Here is a 20,012-nt window from a genome sequence, read left to right as displayed (position 1 = left end):
ATGTAGTAATAGGAGGTGCAGTGTTAGCAGTTGTTACCTGCCCAGGACCCTGAAAGGGTCCCAAGGTACTCCTGCCTCATAAAATGTACTACTATTTTAAAAGGCACCGGGTAGATGTAGGCTTATATTCTTCTATACTCCTGTAGGCAGGCACATAGTAATAGGAGGTGCAGTGTTAGCAGTTGTTACCTGCCCTGGACCCTGAAAGGGTTGCAAGGTGCCCATGCCACATAAAATATCCTACTATTTTAAAAGGCACCGGGTAGATGTAGGCCCTATTTTAAATTTTGCATTGAGGCCCAGGAGCTCCAAGGTAGGCCTTTGATCTACCAAGTGAACTAAGACTAGAGACATGTGAACAGTCAGTATGGCATGGCACGCCGCTACCAAGGTCTAATATTGTATATGAATAACATCAAACAGCAGCTGCTAGTTTTTATTGTATAGCTTCATTTTACTTAGGCAAAAATACACTGTAATATCATTGGAATATATTTATAAGTGGAGCTTTATGGACATTGAGTGAAAACATTTATTAGATTAGTCATTCATCATTATACAATCAAATACAAAGGATTTCTTGTTTCAGGACTGGTTTGTTTCTTCTGAGGACATCGGAGAGGTTAGATTATCAAGTGCGCCCGACTCTGGAGGAAAGGAGAAAAATGACAGATAAGTGATTTGTTGCTGAGAACTGAAATTGTAAGTCATAGGACTGTGAACCTGATATCTATAAAAGCAACATGTCAGGTGATTTTCTCCTACCCAGTTCTTAGTGGAAATCTTTTTCGGGATTCAGATGACCCATCCTTGGGATAATACATCAATATGTAAATGGTGGGGGTCTGAGAAGCTGTAGCTTCATCACTGAGGCTGGATTCACACCAGCGCTCTGATTCCGATCAGGGATTCCGTCCCACATTCCAGTTGAAAAATATGGAAAAAAAATTCCAAGCTGGAGGACTTATGCATTATAGTCTATGAGGCCTGCGGGTGACCACTTTTTAAGCAGATTGGGTTTCTATTTTTCAGGATCCAAAGAACGGAAAATCGAGCACAGGTGAGACCCTAGTGTCACTGTCATACGTCGTGTAGGGGCTGTGCTTGGTATTGCAGCTCGGTTCCATTCACGGCTGCTCTACCAGCTGACCTATGAACTGGAAAACTCCATGGCACAAGGAACAGACTGAAGCTCATGAGGGCCACAGCCTCCTCAAACTGCTTATCTGTCAGGGTCCTGGGTTTCGGCTCCCAACCAATCACATATTGATGGCCTATACTAAGGATAAGTTATCAGGGTGTTAGTCCAGGAAAACCATTTTAAGATGTCCTGAGATTCCTTTGTTTCTGCTTACTGCATCTGTTTACGATCGTTTCGTACCTCTCAGGTGCTTTTTCAAGCTTACTATGAACGGTTCATACTAAGCTTGAAAAAGCACCTGAGAGGTGCAAAACGATCCTCGCTGCTATTTTTCATCTCTGCATGCCTCTCTCCCGCTGTTGCTTTTAGTGAAGTGGAATAAAGCCTGAAAAGTTTTAATGACGCATTGGGTGAGTGCCCCCATTATTTCTAATTTTGCTGTGGACTTATGTGCTATTTTTCTGGGAGTGAGCACCACCCGAATTAGGCTTGATTACACCTGGCCAGATAGTATATACATTTCTTCCTCCTGACAAGCCTGCTGCTATATAGCGGTTTTTGCAGTGCCACCTCTACTGTTTCTAATGGCTGTATAGGTGCAGATTCAGGGCCATTATGCTGTTTTTAATGATAAAGTATTATACACGGATGCTATTCAAGTCTTAAATCTCGTTTTATGACTATACTGTCTATATATTTTTGGGGTCAGGGGCAAAATGTCTGGCTTGATACTTATATCCCCAATCTTTGTGGAACCAGGCAACACCCCTCCATAAAATATCCATTCAGCAACCTCTCCTAGAGCACATCAATAGATAGCGACGCTGGCAGATATGGTCTAGATGGATGTTAGGGTGGGATTGAACTTACCTTTCAGGTGTAAATAGGTTAAAAATTCAATGAGTGTGCGCAGTACATTGTCATCGGACAGGGTTCTAAAAAAGTTTCCTGTAAAACATAAAGAAGTGTTAAATTGGACATGAGCTGATATGCAAGAGCTAGAAAGCTCCATGAACATTTATAGTGCAGAATAAGATGGGGCAAACATTATTATTATAGATACGCCAATGAATGATATTATAAAGGTATTCGGTCCTACAATGATGGCTTGTGGAGAGGGGAATACCTGGGATATGTTGTCATATAGGGACAGCGATATAATGAACCATAGTCTCCGTGTGCTGCTGAACAAACTCCTTACACTCGGCCATAAGAATGTTGCTGCGTGTATACTGGGTGACGGAAGCCGCCGGTATATATACTGTTTGTTAATTCATTTCATATAATACAGTCTATATTTAATATCACTGTTGGCCACTTAGTATATTGGATTCTTAACGTGGTTTTCGCCACCACCAATATCTCAGCAGAGTATGCATGTGTTGCCAGTGGCTCAACAGTGTGCATGTGTTGACAGTGTCTCAGTAGAGTATGCATGTGTTGACAGTGGCTCAGCAGTGTGCATGTGTGGTCAGTGGCTTAGTAGAGCATGCATGTGTTGTCAGTGGCTCAGTAGAGCGTGCATGTGTGGTCAGTGGCTCAGCAGTGTGCATGTGTGGTCAGTGGCTCAGTAGAGCATGCATATGTTGTTAGCGTCTCAGCAGAGTGTGCATGTGTTGACAGTGGCTCAGCAGAGTGTGCATGTGTTGTCAGCATCTCAGCAGAGTGTGCATGTGTTGACAGTGGCTCAGCAGAGTGTACATGTGTTGACAGTGGCTCAGCAGAGTGTGCATGTGTTGACAGTGGCTCAGCAGAGTGTACATGTGTTGACAGTGGCTCAGCAGAGTGTGCATGTGTTGACAGTGGCTCAGCAGAGTGTGCATGTGTTGACAGTGGCTCAACAGAGCGTGCATGTGTTGTCAGCGGCTCAGCAGAGTGCATGTGTTGACAGTGGCTCAGCAGAGTGTACATGTGTTGACAGTGGCTCAGCAGAGTGTGCATGTGTTGACAGTGGCTCAGCAGAGCGTGCATGTGTTGTCAGCATCTCAGCAGAGTGTGCATGTGTTGACAGTGGCTCAGCAGAGTGTACATGTGTTGACAGTGGCTCAGCAGAGTGTGCATGTGTTGACAGTGGCTCAGCAGAGTGTGCATGTGTTGTCAGCGGCTCAGCAGTGTGCATGTGTTATCAGCGGCTCAGCAGAGCGTGCATGTGTTGTCTTGTGCAGCAGCTCTCCCCACTGACATCTGACAGCTATTTCTTCTAGTCCGCCATGCACTTGCACTCTTAGCTTCGCTCACTTCAGCCATAACTTGACAGTGAAGGAAAGAATTGACTAATGGATATTATTTTCTTAATTGTAGACAAATAATCCAATTGCATCTCCCATAAGTCGGGTCACGTTCAGGTTAAATATTATACAGTTACCAATTGTATTTTAACATTGTAATAAATTTCATTAACTTGGCTCCGACTTTCTTATGAGCTATGCAAGCTGTGATAGCCTCATGTCAGGATGTAGTGGGTCACACTGGGCTGAAATACCCCCTCACCCCATCCTTTTGTGCCTGAGCAATAAGGTTTACTATTCTAGCGGCTTAGGCCTGATTCATACCTGTGTTTGGGTTTCCATTCGGGAGTTCGATTAGGGACTATACACCTATCTAAAGGAAACCCGTGGACCACATAGACTATAATGGGGTCCATTTGGTTTCCGCACAAACATGCAGAGAGAAGAGTGCTACTTAGAGACTTTTCTCTCTGCAGGTTTCTTGCGGAAACTGAGGGGAAACCACACGGACTCCATTATAGTCTAAGGGGTCCGCGGGTGGTCCCAGGTAACTGTTATATGGGATCATCCCTTGACAAAGCCCTAACGGGCGAAACGCGCGTCGGGTGTGGAGTGGATTGGGACATTTGGCCTTTTGGCCCATACGGTCTGTATGCTAGTATTATTGTAATCATGTATTTTTTGCACCACTCATGGGCCTATATGTCTATTACATTTCTGTAGGAGATTTACAACTGTGGCATGTTATTTTTGCTATTATAGCAATACACTTTGTCTTGTTGTGCTACATTTGTTGTATATCCACTGCTCCATATATACTTTTGGGCCTATGACTTTGCTAATTATATCAATTCATCTTTCATGTGCATACTTTCCACCTTTCCCATTCTCACTCCTATTTATTGGGTAACTCAGTTGCCTCCTCCATTTCCCTTCATTTGTATTGTTATATGTTGTATTGTTATATGTGGATTTTATGTAATAAAACCTTTTTTCTATTTTTGCTTAAACTTGTGTACCTGGTGGTTTTTTGTGATTTTCCATTTAATTACACCAGAGATTGTACCTATATATGGTATATGTTTGTTTATTGAACCTGAGGACTCCCTTAAAGTCCTCTCCTAGGTCTAGCCCTAACCCAAGTCAAGTGTAAGGGTAAGTTCACACAGGGTTTTTTGGTCAGGATTTTGAGGCTGTATACGCCTCAAAATCCTGAACAAAAAGATGGCTCCCATTGAAATCAATGGGAACTGGTCAGTTCTTATTTCCTGGAGCTGGTTTGTTCCGGCTCCCGGAAAAAGAAGCAAGGTGCTCATTCTTTCAGGCAGATTCGCCTCCCGACTAGGCCCATTCATTCATTAGGATTTCACTGCACCGGCATCCAGTCGCAGCTACCCATATTTTGGACTGGAACCTGAAGCAGCCTCTACCTCAGGTTCCGTTCCAAAAAACCCCGGGTGAACTTACCCTAACACAGAGTTTGTAGGTCCACACCTGCCCAAGAAGCCTTGTGACAGTATAAATTACATATAGCTATAACCTGAATGTCCGCCTTTGAATACCAGTGAGCTTCTGCGCTTCATCTAGTTGTGGAATTTTATCATATAAAGCAAACCTGTGACATGGAAAATGTACAGATGTAGCAGAGCTGAATGGGTTAACAGCGCTGTGGCATACAGGGTTATCTCGGGGATGGCCATGACTTTTCAATGACTTTATTGTTAACGTATCACACTTCAGGAAGCGTAACTATGCCGGATCTGTAATGTAATCTTCATAAGATAGTCAGCCGGTCCCATGGACATCATCTGACTTGGTGGACATATCTAGCATTAGTCATATTCCCCTAAGAGTAATTGAACTTATCCTTTAGGAACCTAGTAAAACTATGGCACTTTATGAAGTCTATCTACCTATCTATCTACCTATCTATCTACCTATCTATCTGTTCTACTTGACTTCTCACTTCTTGGGCCTTGCACTTGGCCCTGATGTATATTATGGGGCAGTCGGCTGGCCTCTTAAGGTACCAAATTCTCCCTAAAATCGATGCGTTAGATCATTTCCAAATTGATTACGTAGACCTAAAAATATTACATAAACTCGTTGTAATAATTCCAGCAATTTCATATAACAGAAGTAAAGCTAACCTGCTTGTAATGCTATAACAACATCAATAAATGTTCCCAGGGAAATAAGCGTTCACAATTATTACATCTGGTGCCATCACCATCACAGTCCAGAACCTTGTGGACAGATTAAAAAACCATCCACTTCTAACACTTCATTACGGGTTAGTAAATCGTGATTACAGGCTGTGGTTTTCCTGGCCGCCACTAGAGGGCGATGGTTAGTCATCGCTGAATACTGACTACTATCCAGTCTGTGCCATGTTCTTATCATTGGCTTGTGCATTACCTGACTTTACATCTTCTTCTGGTTGGAGCTCGCGTTTCCCAGCTAATCCATGTTTGTCATTAAAAGATCTATGATTATCTACAGCATCTGGTAAAGAAATGAATAGGAGCAGTTATTTCGGATGGCGCACCAATGTTGACAGCGATAAGTCAGTATAAATCAATTGTATTAAACAGTATAGAAGTCACGACAATGTGCAAAGCAAGTGATGTGGGACTGGCATCTTGCAAAAAGGTAAATTGTAGAAGCGAACGCCATACTGGTACAAGAGAATGCACAGAAAAGAAGAAGTCTGTAATACATAGAATAAAATGAATAGTCACTCCTGAAATATCACTGTGGCTAGAGTAGTCTCTGCCGTATCCCCAGATAAGCTATAGTCTACATATTCTATGCTATGTGAAGTATATGACCTCCTTGCTCTTAGATGGACCTCCAATGTTTAGTGACTTTATATAAGTTTTTGGCTGTTATGTATATTGTATATATACATGTAGAGCTTAGAGGGGTCTTCCTCATAGGCAGTCCTCCAGTGCCCCCCAACAAGTCATGTTTTAAGGATTTACTTGTCAAGGTCTGAGATGGGGAGGGGGCCATGTGTATGCAACTCTCCCCATTCATTCCTATGATGTAACAAAAGCACAAGATCGGTGCCGGTCCCAAATATGAGACCCCATTATTGAGAAGTCATTTATGTCTCAGAAAAGGAAATCTGCGACATGTGGCCTCAGCCTTAAAGGGGTTGGCTAGTTATTTTTTTTTTTTATCAATGCCCTATTTCCTGGATAGGTCATCAATAACAGATCATTGGGGTCTGACACTGATGCTGAGGGGGACACAGCACTAGTGCGAGTGCTATGACTGCTCTCTGTTTACATCGCACACCTTCTGATAGTCGCTGTGTGATGTAATAGCGGCTTCATCCTATAGAAATGAATGGAATGAGGCTGCAATGACATGACATGGATCAGACGGTGTGACATGTAAATAGTTAAGTTAACACTTACTCTGCGAACCCTTCACACAGCTGATCAGCCGGTGTCCTGGGTGACAGGAAAGGTCATACAGAAAATAAACTGGATATACTCTTTAAAGGGATTTTACCATTAAAACCTTTTTGTTGTGGATAAGACATTGGAATAGCCTTTAGAAAGGCTATTCGTCTCTTACCTTTAGACATGGTCTCCGCTGCGACGTTCCTTATTAACATACCGGTAAAAACCGGTATTTCTGAGTTCTCTCGCAGAGATGGGGGTGGGCCCCAGCACTCAAACAGCGATAGGGGTGTCCCCACTGCTGCCAGAGAAGTGTCTCCAGCGCCGCCTCCTTCTTCGTCGTCCGCAGCGTCATTTTCAATGTCTTCTTCTGGCGCAGGCTCGTAACTTCTAGGCCTCGGGCCTTGAGCAGAGCAGACTGTGCAGGCGCACAGACCACGGGAAAATGGCCGCTAACAATACTGTGCAAGCGGACATTTTACCGTGGCCTGTACGCCTGCGCAGTCTGCTCTGCTCAAGGCCCTTGGCCTAGAAGTTACGAACCTGTGCCGGAAGAAGACATTGAAGATGACGCTGCGGACGCAGAAGGAGGCGGCGCTGGAGACGCCCTCATCGCTGTTTGAGTGCTGGGGCCTGCCCCCATCGCTGCGAGAGAACTCATTTGCATACCGGTAAAAAACGGTATTTCTAAGAAATGGCGCAGCGGAGACCACATCTACAGGTAAGAGACGAATAGCCTTTCTAAAGGCTATTCCGATGTCATCCACAAAAAAAAAAAAAAAAAAAAAAAGGTTTTAATGGTAGAATCCCTTTAAGGCAGAGTCCACGCACTGGGTAAAAGTTGTCTTTTTTGTTGCGGATTTTGCTGCAGTTTTTGAGCCAAGATGGACATGGCTTCAGTAGGGACGGGAAATAGGAAGGAAGCTCTCACACCTCTGCAAAAATCCAAGGCTGGCCTTGGCTCAAAAAACGCAGCAAAGTCTGCAACACAAAACTGACTTCTTACAATTTTTACTTCAGCCTAGCCCTATGTACACACGAGTGAAAATAGTTTCTTTTGTTACAGCAGTCATTAATTTTGATGTCTATGAATGGGGGCCTATTCACATGACCGATATTTTGTTGGTCTGATATATACCATTTAAATATTGGTCATGCTCGGTTTGTCCAGCTTTTTTCTGGGATCCCTACTGTATGGCATCCATAAAAACAGCAGCCACTCGGGTGCAAAATGGACGTTTTTCATGGCCTGGTTCACATCTGCGCATGGGCTTCTGTTTGGGGAGTCCGCTTGGGGACCCCCATCCCCCCACATAAAAAAAGCGGTTACCTAAGGAAACCCGCGGACCCTATAGACTATAATGGGGTCCATGTGGTTTCCGCTCGGTTCTGCACGAAAAATGCAGAGTGAAAATTGCTGTTTGCAGGGGAATGGATTGGTCTGAATACAGATGTGAACTGGGCCTAAGATGTGAATTTTTCCACATTGAGTTATTGCAACTGAAACGCGTTGTAGTTCGGACAACCCCTTTATAGATTTTCTCTCCTTACTTTATTGTGCACTTTAATACAGTTTAGATATTTTATTATATTCAGTTTGGGTTTCTATTATCTAAAACTCATTTAAAGGTACGGTTACTTATATATGGCCCTGTCCTAACCTACTTACATTCCCCAGGAGATTCTTCTTTTCCCAATTCAATGGGAATTTCCTTAATCAGTAAAAGATGTTCAATACGACCTGAAATAAAGGATGATGGCTATTATGATGGCCAGTCCAACCATGCTGGCATTTGTCAGTAACAGACCCAATTCTATCCCGTTAATGAAAAGGTGTCAGAATTATTGCTGAAGAGTCAGTGTTAGATGGAGTCGGTCACCAATGCTCAACCCAGGTACATAGGTTAGAGTCACCAGGATCAAACAAGGTTTCCCCTTATGAATTTAGGCTTCTAGTGCCATTTTTGTCAATATCCAATTGAGTTCTTTGGAGCAATGAAGGAGTTGCTATTAGAGATGAGCAAGTACTGTTCGGATCAGCCGATCCGAACAGCACGCTCCATAGAAATGAATGGATGCACCTGGTACTTCCGCTTTGACGTCGGCCGGCCGCTTAACCCCCCGCGTGCCGGCTACGTCCATTCATTTCTATGCGAGCGTGCTGTTCGGATCGGCTGATCCAAACAGTACTCGCTCATCTCTAGTTGCTATTGCTCCAAAAATGTAAGCGGCAATGCCCTTGTTGCTCCAAAGATCTCCTTTGCATATATGATAGATAACAATGGAGGCCACGATTAACAAGGGGCAAATACCATTAGAATCACATATTTTCAGGGTTGGGTTGACATGTTGGGCTCGGGTGAAGGACTCCCTTTAATGAACACAAAAAAAAAAAAAAAAAGTACTGGGACAATATAATGGACAATGTCGTAATTGATCTCCAGAGGTTGACTATATGTGTACGTGTATACACAGTCACTGTTATGCCGGGTTCACGCTAGCATTGTGCTATCTGTTGTTCAGGTCTACTGGGGGACTGGAACGACAGAGCTAGACCGCTAAAACATGGCCGCCTGTGGACCTCATTGTCTATAATGGGCTCCACCAGGCGTCCTCCATTTTCACATTGAAAGCGGTGGAGGCAAAAGTCCTCCATGCAGATGTGAACCCAGCCTTACATTGGGGGATGAATTCCATGATCAATTAAAATATTAGAAACTATTTTGGTGTCCCAGAGAACCTTTTCGTGTTTCACTTGTAGTTTTACAGGATTGTAAAAGCTAATAAGTTACATCTGTCAGAACATCAACTCATTCAGCTGAGGATTTAGGAGCTTTCTTATCACTGTGGTGGAAAAGAACAATGGGATCATTAAGAGGTTTTTTAAAAATTTTTTATTGGCTAATACCATCTATTAGATTAATCCAACAGCTAATAATACACAGCTCATGGGCCCCTTATCTACGGGCATGGCCGCACTGGGTTATGATCATGCCCAAGGTCAGCACATGTGACTGTGTGGCGGCCGCAGTATGGGCCACCTTCTGAGTAGCTTTAGAACCCTTTCTGCATTGTTGGCCAGTTGACCAATTTTTTTTTTTTTTTTTTTTTAGTCTTAATTTTTACTTAACATACTGTATTCTGCCTCCATGGGAAATAAAGGCATGTCGCTTATTTTTCCCGCGAGTGACTCCCATTGAAATGAATGGGAGCCTTTTTTGCAGGTGGATTTTGAATCGGACTCCCCATCAAAGTCTGCCTGCAAAAAAACTCTGTGTGAATATACCCTTAGCACGTCTTGCAGTTCCCAACACCTAATCTTGGGTACACATCTGCGCTAGGTCTCCAGTTTAGCCATTTCGCCAATTTCCGTCTTCTGCCCTGAGAAACTGGACAGGAGACGGAAATCCAGTCACTTGAATGGGTTTACAAAGTGACCGCCTGTGTGTGTCTTCTGCCTCTTCGCGGCGAGATGTTTATTTTTAACTGGACACAAAATCCTGCATGTCCGACTTTGTGTCGGGCAAAAAAAACCCGGTTTCGTCACTGACAGGCAGTAAACGCACACGGGTGGTCACTTTGTAAGCCCATTCAAGTGAATTGGTTTGAAAACTGACCACCGGGTTTCCGTCTCCTGTACAGTTTCTCAGGGCAGAAGACGGAAACCTGCTGGATTGGCTAAAGCGGAGATCGGGCGCAGATGTGAACCTGCCCTAAGACACCACATGACTACTAGGCCATGGAAAGGCTACAGAATTGCCACTTTCATATCGGTCAAGAAGGCAGGGACAGTAATAGACCATCTCTGCCTTCTCTTACCCACAGCTGGCTCCCCACCCCTGCTATTTTTGTAAGGACATATAGATACACACACTGCCTAAACCTATATAGTCAATGGGCAGTTAGTAAGAGGTTAATATGAGGGCCTTATCGGAGATTTACATTAATTTAGGAGTCTGGCCTAGGGGTTAATTAAGATGTCTACGATTGGGTTCTCTCTTAATTCAGGTCTCTGGTCTGGGGTCTGCATTCATTTAGGAGGCAGGTCTGGATTCATGTAGAGGTCTGGTTTGGGTCCTGCATTAATATTGGGGTCTATACAGGCTGTATTAATTAGAGGCATCTTTGGAGTCTGTTCTGGGGTCCACATTTTTTAGGGGCTCTGTGGTCGGATTTTATTTAGTAGTCTGATGTCTGGATAAATTAGGGGTCTAGTCTAGGGTTCTTATACCAAGAGACTAGGGATAGCTGCAGGATTTTGGAGCCCAAAGTACCTTCTCGGCAAACTCTAAAAAGAAAATATATACGGTAGTTTTACTCTGTTGACCATAGGGAGTAACAATAGATTTTTTTTTTTTTTTTTTATTCTTTCAAAACTGGTTATGTCATTGTATATTTAGGATATGAAGAAAAATAGGCCAAAAAAAAAAAGATAAAAAACTATTGCAGTAATTGTTCCTTTGTTTGTGCATTCTCTGTTTTAATAGACTTTTTTTTTTACATGGACTGCCATATTGGACCGCGGTACCTTGGACCAACCAGATATACAAAGGTTCATTCCCGTTTCATTGTAAACGCTCTAGTCATTGCACAGACAGGATACGTGTTGTATCTGTGTAATGACCCAAAGGTGGCGTACTAGTAGATACCTATGCAAGATGCCTTAGTTGGAGCTCCCAACTCAGGGACCAAATACCATGTACAGACAATGGGGTGAAAACACATTATACCAACATTATATTGATGACAAATGATATGTGACTGTCTGTATTCATACTAGAGGAACACTAAACCTAAGATTGAATAATAAAAGTGTAAGATATAGTTTCCTTCTCTGTGTTAGACATTTTATACATTATCCTAATAGAACCGGTAGAAATCCTGCAGAGAACACAGAGATCAATCTCCCGATGATCAGATCCATCTACGGTGGGGACAAAAATATTTTTGCTACTTCCAACAGAGCACAGTATGGAGGATTCTGCTGCAGCCAGTTGTCTTACAGCCTGATACAGGACTATGGGGGCACTGAGGACTATGGGGGCACTGAGGACTATGGGGGCACTGGAAGTTAGTTTCTTTATATATTTCTCATATGAGACAAAAAAAGGCCAAGGAAAAGTGAATGAAGTAAGGTACGACTGGTTTTTGTTTTGTTTGTTTTTTAATTTGTGCATTTTCTGTGTTTAGTGTTTCTTTAAGTAGCACTATATTCATCTTCTATGCAACATGTATGGCAGCTTAAAGGGAAAACTGGAGAAAAGAGCATATGTAAGGAGGACCCTAAACACTATATTATATATATATATATATATATAAAAAATTTATATTTTTTACTACCTTCAAATAGAATTGTGAGCAGTCTAGCATCTACATTAACATAGAGTCTGTTCTGATAGTGGTCGTTGATTCTCCTCACAGCCTGCACAGACCTGTTTACAAACTGTTTCTGTGTGCAAAGGACTTAACATTCTGCAAATCTCACAGTTTACAATGTAAGAAAAATCTTCTGTGTTCTTTTATCTACTTCTGGCTTTTTGTGTGATATATATATGGGATATTATTTAAAGACAGCAAGCAGCTTCCCCGACTGTCCTCATATTGTGTTTTTTTTATTTTTTATTTTGTATGTGTATTTTATCTGCTAGCCTGCATGAATTTGCTTTGTATGTACAGTCCAGTCATCACTTGGGATTTTCTCAGCTATTCGTTTGCTATTGTACAGTTACTGCTGGCAGAATGGCAGAACATTATCAGCAATGGGTAGGGTGGGGTCATATCATACTGCTTCTTGTGGTACAGGTACCTTATAAAGCCAAATAAATTTCAGGTCCAACTACAAAATATAAAGTCATTTAGTACTTACGTGGTCCTAAGAGATAACCAGCGCTATTCAATGTCCAGCCACGTTTCTCTTTCCCCTGTGAAAACAAATTTTAATTGTCTAATGATGTCAAAGATTTCCAGAAATGGAGTATAATTTGTTTAGCTAAAGCTGCATGGGGGAGGGGGTTAAAGGGGTTGTATGAGATTTGGACCCATTGATATATAGTGTATTGGAACACAACTATATACACAGTAGAAGCCATTTGAAGGCAGAGAGGTCAAGCACCGCAACGCACTCTATTACAGTCATGAAGTACTCGAGCTCCATTGTACATTGTAATTGTTTAATTTCCTTCCTAAAACAAATGTAATAAATCTGATTAAAGTCGCAATGTAAATAAGAACTATCCCAGCATTTATATGTCAGGGGCTGCACTTTATTTTTATGATCCCATTATCAATAATCAAACAAACTAAACTTAATTTATTCAGCCTGCTAATAAGATCTAGTGCACCAGGGACATGGCATGCTTGTCTCCATTTATTCTGACTTAATCCATGTTTTCTATGCTGGCTTCAGCTTTATTGTACAATCTGGATGGACAGCAGAGTCTCGGGATATAACTGTATTAGCTGTAATTATTTAGGGAGTCTGGACGCATTTGCATAAAAGATGCCTAATACATGCTTGGTAGGAGTTAAATGTTCTGTACATAGAGACCTGAAGTTATTACACCAAGTGGGCCAGTATTCTGCCACAACCATGGTGCATTTTTGATCTATGGCCAAAAAATTAATTGTGCCACTGTGTGGTTGTCCTATAGACATTGTATGGAGAGTCACTCTGTATATTTGGCTGCTGCTCCCCCTCTTTACATTTGCTGATCACCAGTGATCCAACATTGTTAGAAGGAGACATTTCTGCTCCAATACACTCTGGTATGATGTCAATAAAGGGAGTGGGCACACTCCTTCAGCCTTCTCTTTGCTGCCCCAAAGATATCTCAGGCAGTCCTGTGCCCGGCAGGGCCACAGAAGGCAGGTTACATGTTTCAGAACCTGACCCATGCTATAGATAGGGAAGTACAAATTATGGAACAACCCCTTTAGGCTGGGGCCCCACGGGACGTAAACGCCACGATTTCCCTGCAGCGGAGACACTGCGGGAAAAATCGCGGCATTGTACAGTGCAGGCAAAGTGGATGAGATTCATGTGAATCCCATCCCCACTTTGCGGAAAAGATCCGTTGCGGCTTTGCAAATTGCAGCATATCAATTATATCTACGAAAACGCTGGCGGCTTTCCCGTAGATGTAATGTTAAGAGAAAGTCCGCAGAGGAAAACTCTGAACTTTCTGTGGAAAGAACCGCAATGCGTTCATGCCACGGTTCTGTCCATAGCGCTTTAGCGCTGCGATTCTGCGATAACTAAGGTCCATTACAGAATCTGTATGGCAGCAGATAGAGCAGCTAAAGTCTGTATTACAGTATCCAGTGGAGCAGGCCATGTATGAAATTGTAGACATAATGGGGTAGTTTATTTTACGTGTACATCTTTGGTGTACGGTCCTTTCTTGCTCTAAAGATGCGCCACATTCTGCACTTCACTTGCCACCTTTTGCAAAAGTGGCCGAAGAACGACAGAGAGCAAGGTGGGCCGGGCCAGTCCAACAGCAGGAAAGTGCCCTGAGTTGTACATGAAATCTACACTAGGTACTGACTGGTGTAAATGTCAATTCTGGTGCATGCGCCTGATTTATTACCATGCTCAAGCCTGTTAATTCAGTTGTGTCTTGTACGTAATACACACAGATAATAAATTCCCTCCAATGGCTGTAGTATCTATTGCTCCATACAAATCAGAGTTTGTGGGCACTAAGCAAAAGAAAAAAGAATATTTGGCGGACGCAGATGTGAACCTAGCCTAAACTTGGTAAACAGTCCAAAACAGTAGTCCATATATAATCCAATCTAATAACTCCTCTAAAGCATTACAGCTGAGAAATATCAGACTTTACTCAAACATCAAGTACCACATTGCCATATGAAGAACCTTGGACTTTAAGCTTACAATCAAAATTATTGGGGTTGTCCCATCTCAAGGTTCCTATCTATAGTGTTAGCTTATGTAAATTGAAGACTTTCCCTAAATACATTGCTTTAGCAATTCTGCTTTGTTTGCCTGCTATGTGAACTTTGAATGAAAATTGTAATGCTTTGTCTGCTCAGCTCAGGATAAGAAAGTATAGAATGGAAAGTTCTCTATGTGATCATGTAATAGTGGTACACCTATATGTAAGGCAAGGGAAAACTTAGCATTCTGTGAACTTGCTATAGAGTATCTGTATTTGCAAGTAGATTTCACCTCTTGTCTTGTTCCAAGAGGAAAATACAGATAAGCTTACATTATTTTTTAGTACATTGGGTACTATGTGATAAGTAACTACTTGGCAAAAATATTATAGCAAGCTATTGTGGTTTTGTGATGCAGTTTGTAACACTACTACTTGTTTGTGTGAATACCTCCATAAGTTGGGGGTCATGCAGTTTTTGGAGACAAACACTATTTATAAGCCAAATCCAAATGTGGGTTCAAAACACAGAAGATGCATAATCTGTCCGTTATACTTTCAGAAATATTGTTACAAACTACTGAGCAGAATCCTTCTGTGTGAACATACCCTTAGTTAAATATGATGTTAAAACATGAAGTCCTGTAAAGCTATTCTGTAACACAAGGGGGCGCTGTAAAAAGGACTAGTTGGATCCTATAACTGATCTTTTCTGAGAGTCTCCGATTAAGGGCTTCTTAATGGTACAGACAGTCAGACATTCTGAATTCATTCCCTGAAGGGTACACAGCTCTGGCCTCTTAATAATTTTTGGGCATGTAGATGTGTCTGAACTCAGTCCTATGCCAGTCAGAATTGGATTGATGTCTGGTATAACTCACACTGGTTCTCTGGAGTGAGTTATAGTAGATCTGAAGGACTAGGAGTCCCCTCCTGCCCAGACTCCCACCCTGTGTAGAGTGGGCTGCATGAGCTGAGATTCACCATCATGTGCCAAGCTGAGGAGTATTTCTGGCCGCCCTCTAGGCACAGCCCAGTTTGTAAATCTGGGGTATTAAAATAAAAACTTCACAATCTTTCATTTCAGTTATCAGAATCTCTCATTGCAAACGTTCAACAGAAACCTTCAATGTGAGCTCTTAATAAGAACCTGTCCTGGTCATGTTATGGCCACATAGGTGCACAGCTTACTGCAGCATGGTTACCTTCTACCCAGTCGGAATACCAGGTTTGACCTTATCCCTTAATTCCAGATAATTCTGGAAAGGATTCAATGCACATCAACACCAACCTGGCCAGGGGAGTGTAGATATATTACCATTGGTGGATTTTTTTCAGTTGAGTGCTATTGTTTCCCACAAACCAGAACAGTCAAACTGCTCCCTGTGCCTGCCGAGACCTGGCTATATCTACATATCTATGAGATGTATGGTCAGGCTGTGTTCACAGATGTCTATGGCTACTTTTAGACATACAAGAAAATGTTTCTTAAATTTCCAGTGACTTCTCTTCCATTAATAATCATGACCCCCAAGCCATATAGCAGGGGCAGATACAGACAGCAGAGGGCCCTATGTAAGACCAGTATATGAGCCCCTTGCTCTAACTTATTCACCTCTTATGTCTGCTTAAAATTTCTCACTTCTACCAAATCAATTCTCTCTAGGCTGCGCTGATGAAGTCCAACCAGACAGAAATGGTGCCGTCCATAGCTGAGAAATTGATTTGGTTATAACCCCACATTATGCAGTAAAGACTTTTGGGAAAGTCGGGCATGATGTTCAGGGTGCTTGCTATAGAGGGCGGCATAACAGAGGCACTGTCTATCTGTTTACATCTTGGGAGACAGATTTGCATATTCTTCCCATGCTTAAAATTAGACATATTGCAAATAACTTCTCAATACACACGTACACTTGGTTCGGCAAAGTGTGCATGTGTTCTCACTGCAGAGAGGGAAGCAAGTTGCTAGTGGTGGTGATATGGTTAGAAAATACATATATTCCTTTTGTTTGCTATCATATTGCAAAAACATTATAATCATTGATAAGATGTATATATGCTGCGAGGTTATATGATAAGATGTAGCCTGCATCTAGGATGGGTGTAAGAAGTTATGTGCTTGGCTTGCTGCCAGAAGACAGCTCCCTAGAAGACACTACGCAGGACGGGGCATAGCTTGCTATATATGGGACTGCTTAGGCTTCTCTTTTACATAATCAAGGTGTACTATACCAGTCAGGATTGAACATTAGGACTAGTGATACCTTTTTTCTTTTTTCTATTCTGGTTGTTATATTAACCCCGTGTTGCTTTAATAAAGTGCGTCTGTGTTCTTCCTCCTTAGCTGAGAGAGGAACTAATACCAACATTGTGTGTATGGTGTCATTTCCTTACTGCTGACACTCAGCCTAATTAATTAGGATGATGACGGTTAGGATTATTGGTCAATTGGTCATCAACACGGCCTCTGACCTTATCAGTGGGTTATCAAGTAGTGTGCCCTTTCAGTGTCAGTGGGCTGCCTTTACCTTCAGATCTGCCCCTGCCATACAGAACTACAACTAAACTATCACAAACACGCTATCACTAATACCTATGTCATCACAAAGCTCTATACCAGGGGTAGGGAACGCTCTACGGCTCTCTAGCTGTTGCAAAACTACAATTACCAGCATGCATACTTGCTCTGCTGTTCTTGGAACTCCAATGGAAGTGAATGGAGCATGTTGGGAGTTGTAGTTTCACAGCAGCTGGAGTGCCGAAGGTTCCCTACCCCTGCTCTATACTATCACAGATCCCCATACCATCCCAAATAAAATATAGGTAAACTAAAAATACAAAAAAAGTCATCAAGCTCTGATACTACTCTAGCAAATCCCACGGGTCAGGACCCCAAATGCAATATGGTCTGCAAATTGTATTTTAGAAGATATACTTACTGATAAGACGAGTCCGAACGTCTGTGAAATAGTAGCACACAGTAGTAAAGACGCCAGCAGGAGACTCGTGCACTTTTGCATCTGTAGGAACAGTGTAAGAAAAAAAGTGTAAGTAACACAGAATCTTCTATATGGTCAATGAATGTATAATACCAAATATAATAGCATTCAATGTTTCCAATGTGAATAAAAGAATAAATGAAATCTACATCGGTTTATAAGGAAGAAGTAGAACTAGACTTTCCTATACCTATTATTATACGTTTGTCCATATACATAGGTGGACAATGTAACAAAGCTAAAATGTCACTGCTATAAAGCGTCTAGTGACTTTCTTTGTAATGGATCTTTTTTTTTGTCAAATTGTACAGCGCTGCGGAATATGTTGGCGCTATAGCAATAAAATGTATTATTATTGTTAGTGTCCTATTGTTAAGTATCTCATGTAAGGTGTGATATAAAAGTGACCAGCAACATGCTGGAAGATGGTACATAAATGAAACAGATTATAGTGTAAAGAATAGAATTGTAGCAATATTAATAATTAATAATAAAAATTCTAAAATAAATATTTTATATTTAGAAATTTAATATTTATAAATATGTATAAATATTTTATATCAATAAAAAAATTAATAATAATAATAATAATAATAATAATTTAATTACTAATAGTAATTAAATAAAAGTATATTGTAAAGGCACTAGAAATGGACCTGCCTAAATGGCAATAAAGGAAATGTAAAATGAAACTGCAAATAAAGTGAATTACTTGTTATATTTGTTCTACATAACTAGATTCTGCATCACAATCTTCTAATAATTCTGCATTTATTACCAACGTACAGTAGGAAAAGAAAAGAATCCAAAAGAAAGAGGAAACAAGAACGACAGAATAAATAAACCTATAATAATGTAACACTGACATAGAAGGAGAATAGACAGACAAACCTTGAAGTGACTTGCGGATGTGTGCCTGCTGCTGTCTCGGTGTCTTGTGTCTTCCAGGAGAGGGCTACAGGTGCTCCCAGCTGGCATACAGGAGGAGTTGTGCTCTGCAGACTTGTCCAAGAAAAAACACAGCAGGGATCTCAGTGCATTGTAGGATAGGCAAGTCTCCCCGGGGCGATTGGTGGAGCAGCAGAGGGGATTGGCTATTTATGGTCAGCACCAGGTTGGTATGGACTGGTCTCCCTCCCGGAGGGTGCATGTGATGGAGTCAGACGTCACTGGATCATTTCCACTCCACAAGTCACTGCATTAAGGGAGGGCAAAAATTACAGCAATTCAATTAAAGGTACTTTGAAGCAATATGAAGGCAAAAGACAGATAACAGCCCTGGTAATTACCTGTCATTATGGCCGGCCGGGGTGGACACTTTGTACCAGTCCAAGAAGCTTCATCCTACTTGCTTCCTCTTCTTCGGCCACTTCATTCTCTATACATACAATATATATATAATGAATGGGGATATTATACTATATCACCCTGCTGCTGCTTATAGGATTAGGCATAAAAAGAATAAATCTACCATTTATGAATGATGGGAACATGAATAAAAAAGACATTATACGCGTTGACTCCAGTACAGATCCAAGAGGGTGTCATCGCATTAGTGTACGCCAAAGATTTGGGGCTTACGAGTAAATATCATATCCGTCATCCGTTCTAAAATACGTCAAAAAGTGACAACTAAAATAGATTGGCCGTATTATAGCGGTATAATAAATACACGATATGTCCTTAAAGACTAAGCCAGATAGATGAAGGCATAATGTCGTCATGTACGGGAATGGCTGATATAATTACGTTTTCTGGTATTTTTGTTGCTGTGGGATTTGTGTCGTTTATTGGTTTTGTATTTATTATTTAACTTAATCATCAAATACGTACAAGAAAAATTGTTCATTTCACTTCCATTCCAATGGAGTTAACTGATGTTCTGGTCATCCTGCAAATGGCCTCCTGCTTATTAGAAGTGGTCAGTCTGTTTCCTAGAAATGCAGGATGTGGGTGGCAGCCATTATCATTATGTACTTATACGAAATCACATGTCGCTTAAGTAGGAAACTAAAGAGTATGTATACTATAGATAAGAGGACGGGGTACAGGAGTCATCAGGGTAACTGCATACTGAATGCTAAGGCATTCAGGTTAAACAAATGGACTCCATGTCTATATGAACGGTGACTAGGACAATGCTACAGTAGTAGAGCTAAGGGCATGTTCACATATACATATAAAAGATCCCACAGTATAATAATAATTGGGCCGAATGGTCTTAACAAAACACAAAACAAGTCTTCAGAGGTTCACCCATTTCTAGCTATACTGTATGATGTTGTATATTGGAAACATGAAGGAATCTCTTATACCTCCTTCATGCTGAT

General features: G+C 41.6%; 1 protein-coding gene across 1 annotated transcript; it reads right to left on the bottom strand.

The window, feature by feature from the left end:
* Positions 1-435: 435 nt before the first annotated feature.
* LOC142212568 (galanin peptides-like) lies at positions 436-18,737 on the bottom strand. Its single transcript, XM_075280530.1, has 6 exons — positions 18,574-18,737; positions 17,623-17,703; positions 12,649-12,703; positions 5,788-5,874; positions 2,012-2,089; positions 436-647 (listed from the first exon to the last, which is right to left on the bottom strand). The coding sequence occupies exons 1-6, from the start codon at positions 18,658-18,660 to the stop codon at positions 586-588; spliced, it is 450 nt and encodes a 149-aa protein (XP_075136631.1). The 5' UTR covers positions 18,661-18,737; the 3' UTR covers positions 436-585.
* Between the last annotated feature and the right edge of the window lie 1,275 nt (positions 18,738-20,012).

Source organism: Leptodactylus fuscus, chromosome 7, assembly GCF_031893055.1.
Source record: "Leptodactylus fuscus isolate aLepFus1 chromosome 7, aLepFus1.hap2, whole genome shotgun sequence".
NCBI classification, from domain to species: Eukaryota; Metazoa; Chordata; class Amphibia; order Anura; family Leptodactylidae; genus Leptodactylus; species Leptodactylus fuscus.
Note: the sequence above shows the minus strand (reverse complement) of the source record. Positions and strands in the feature narration are given on the sequence as shown.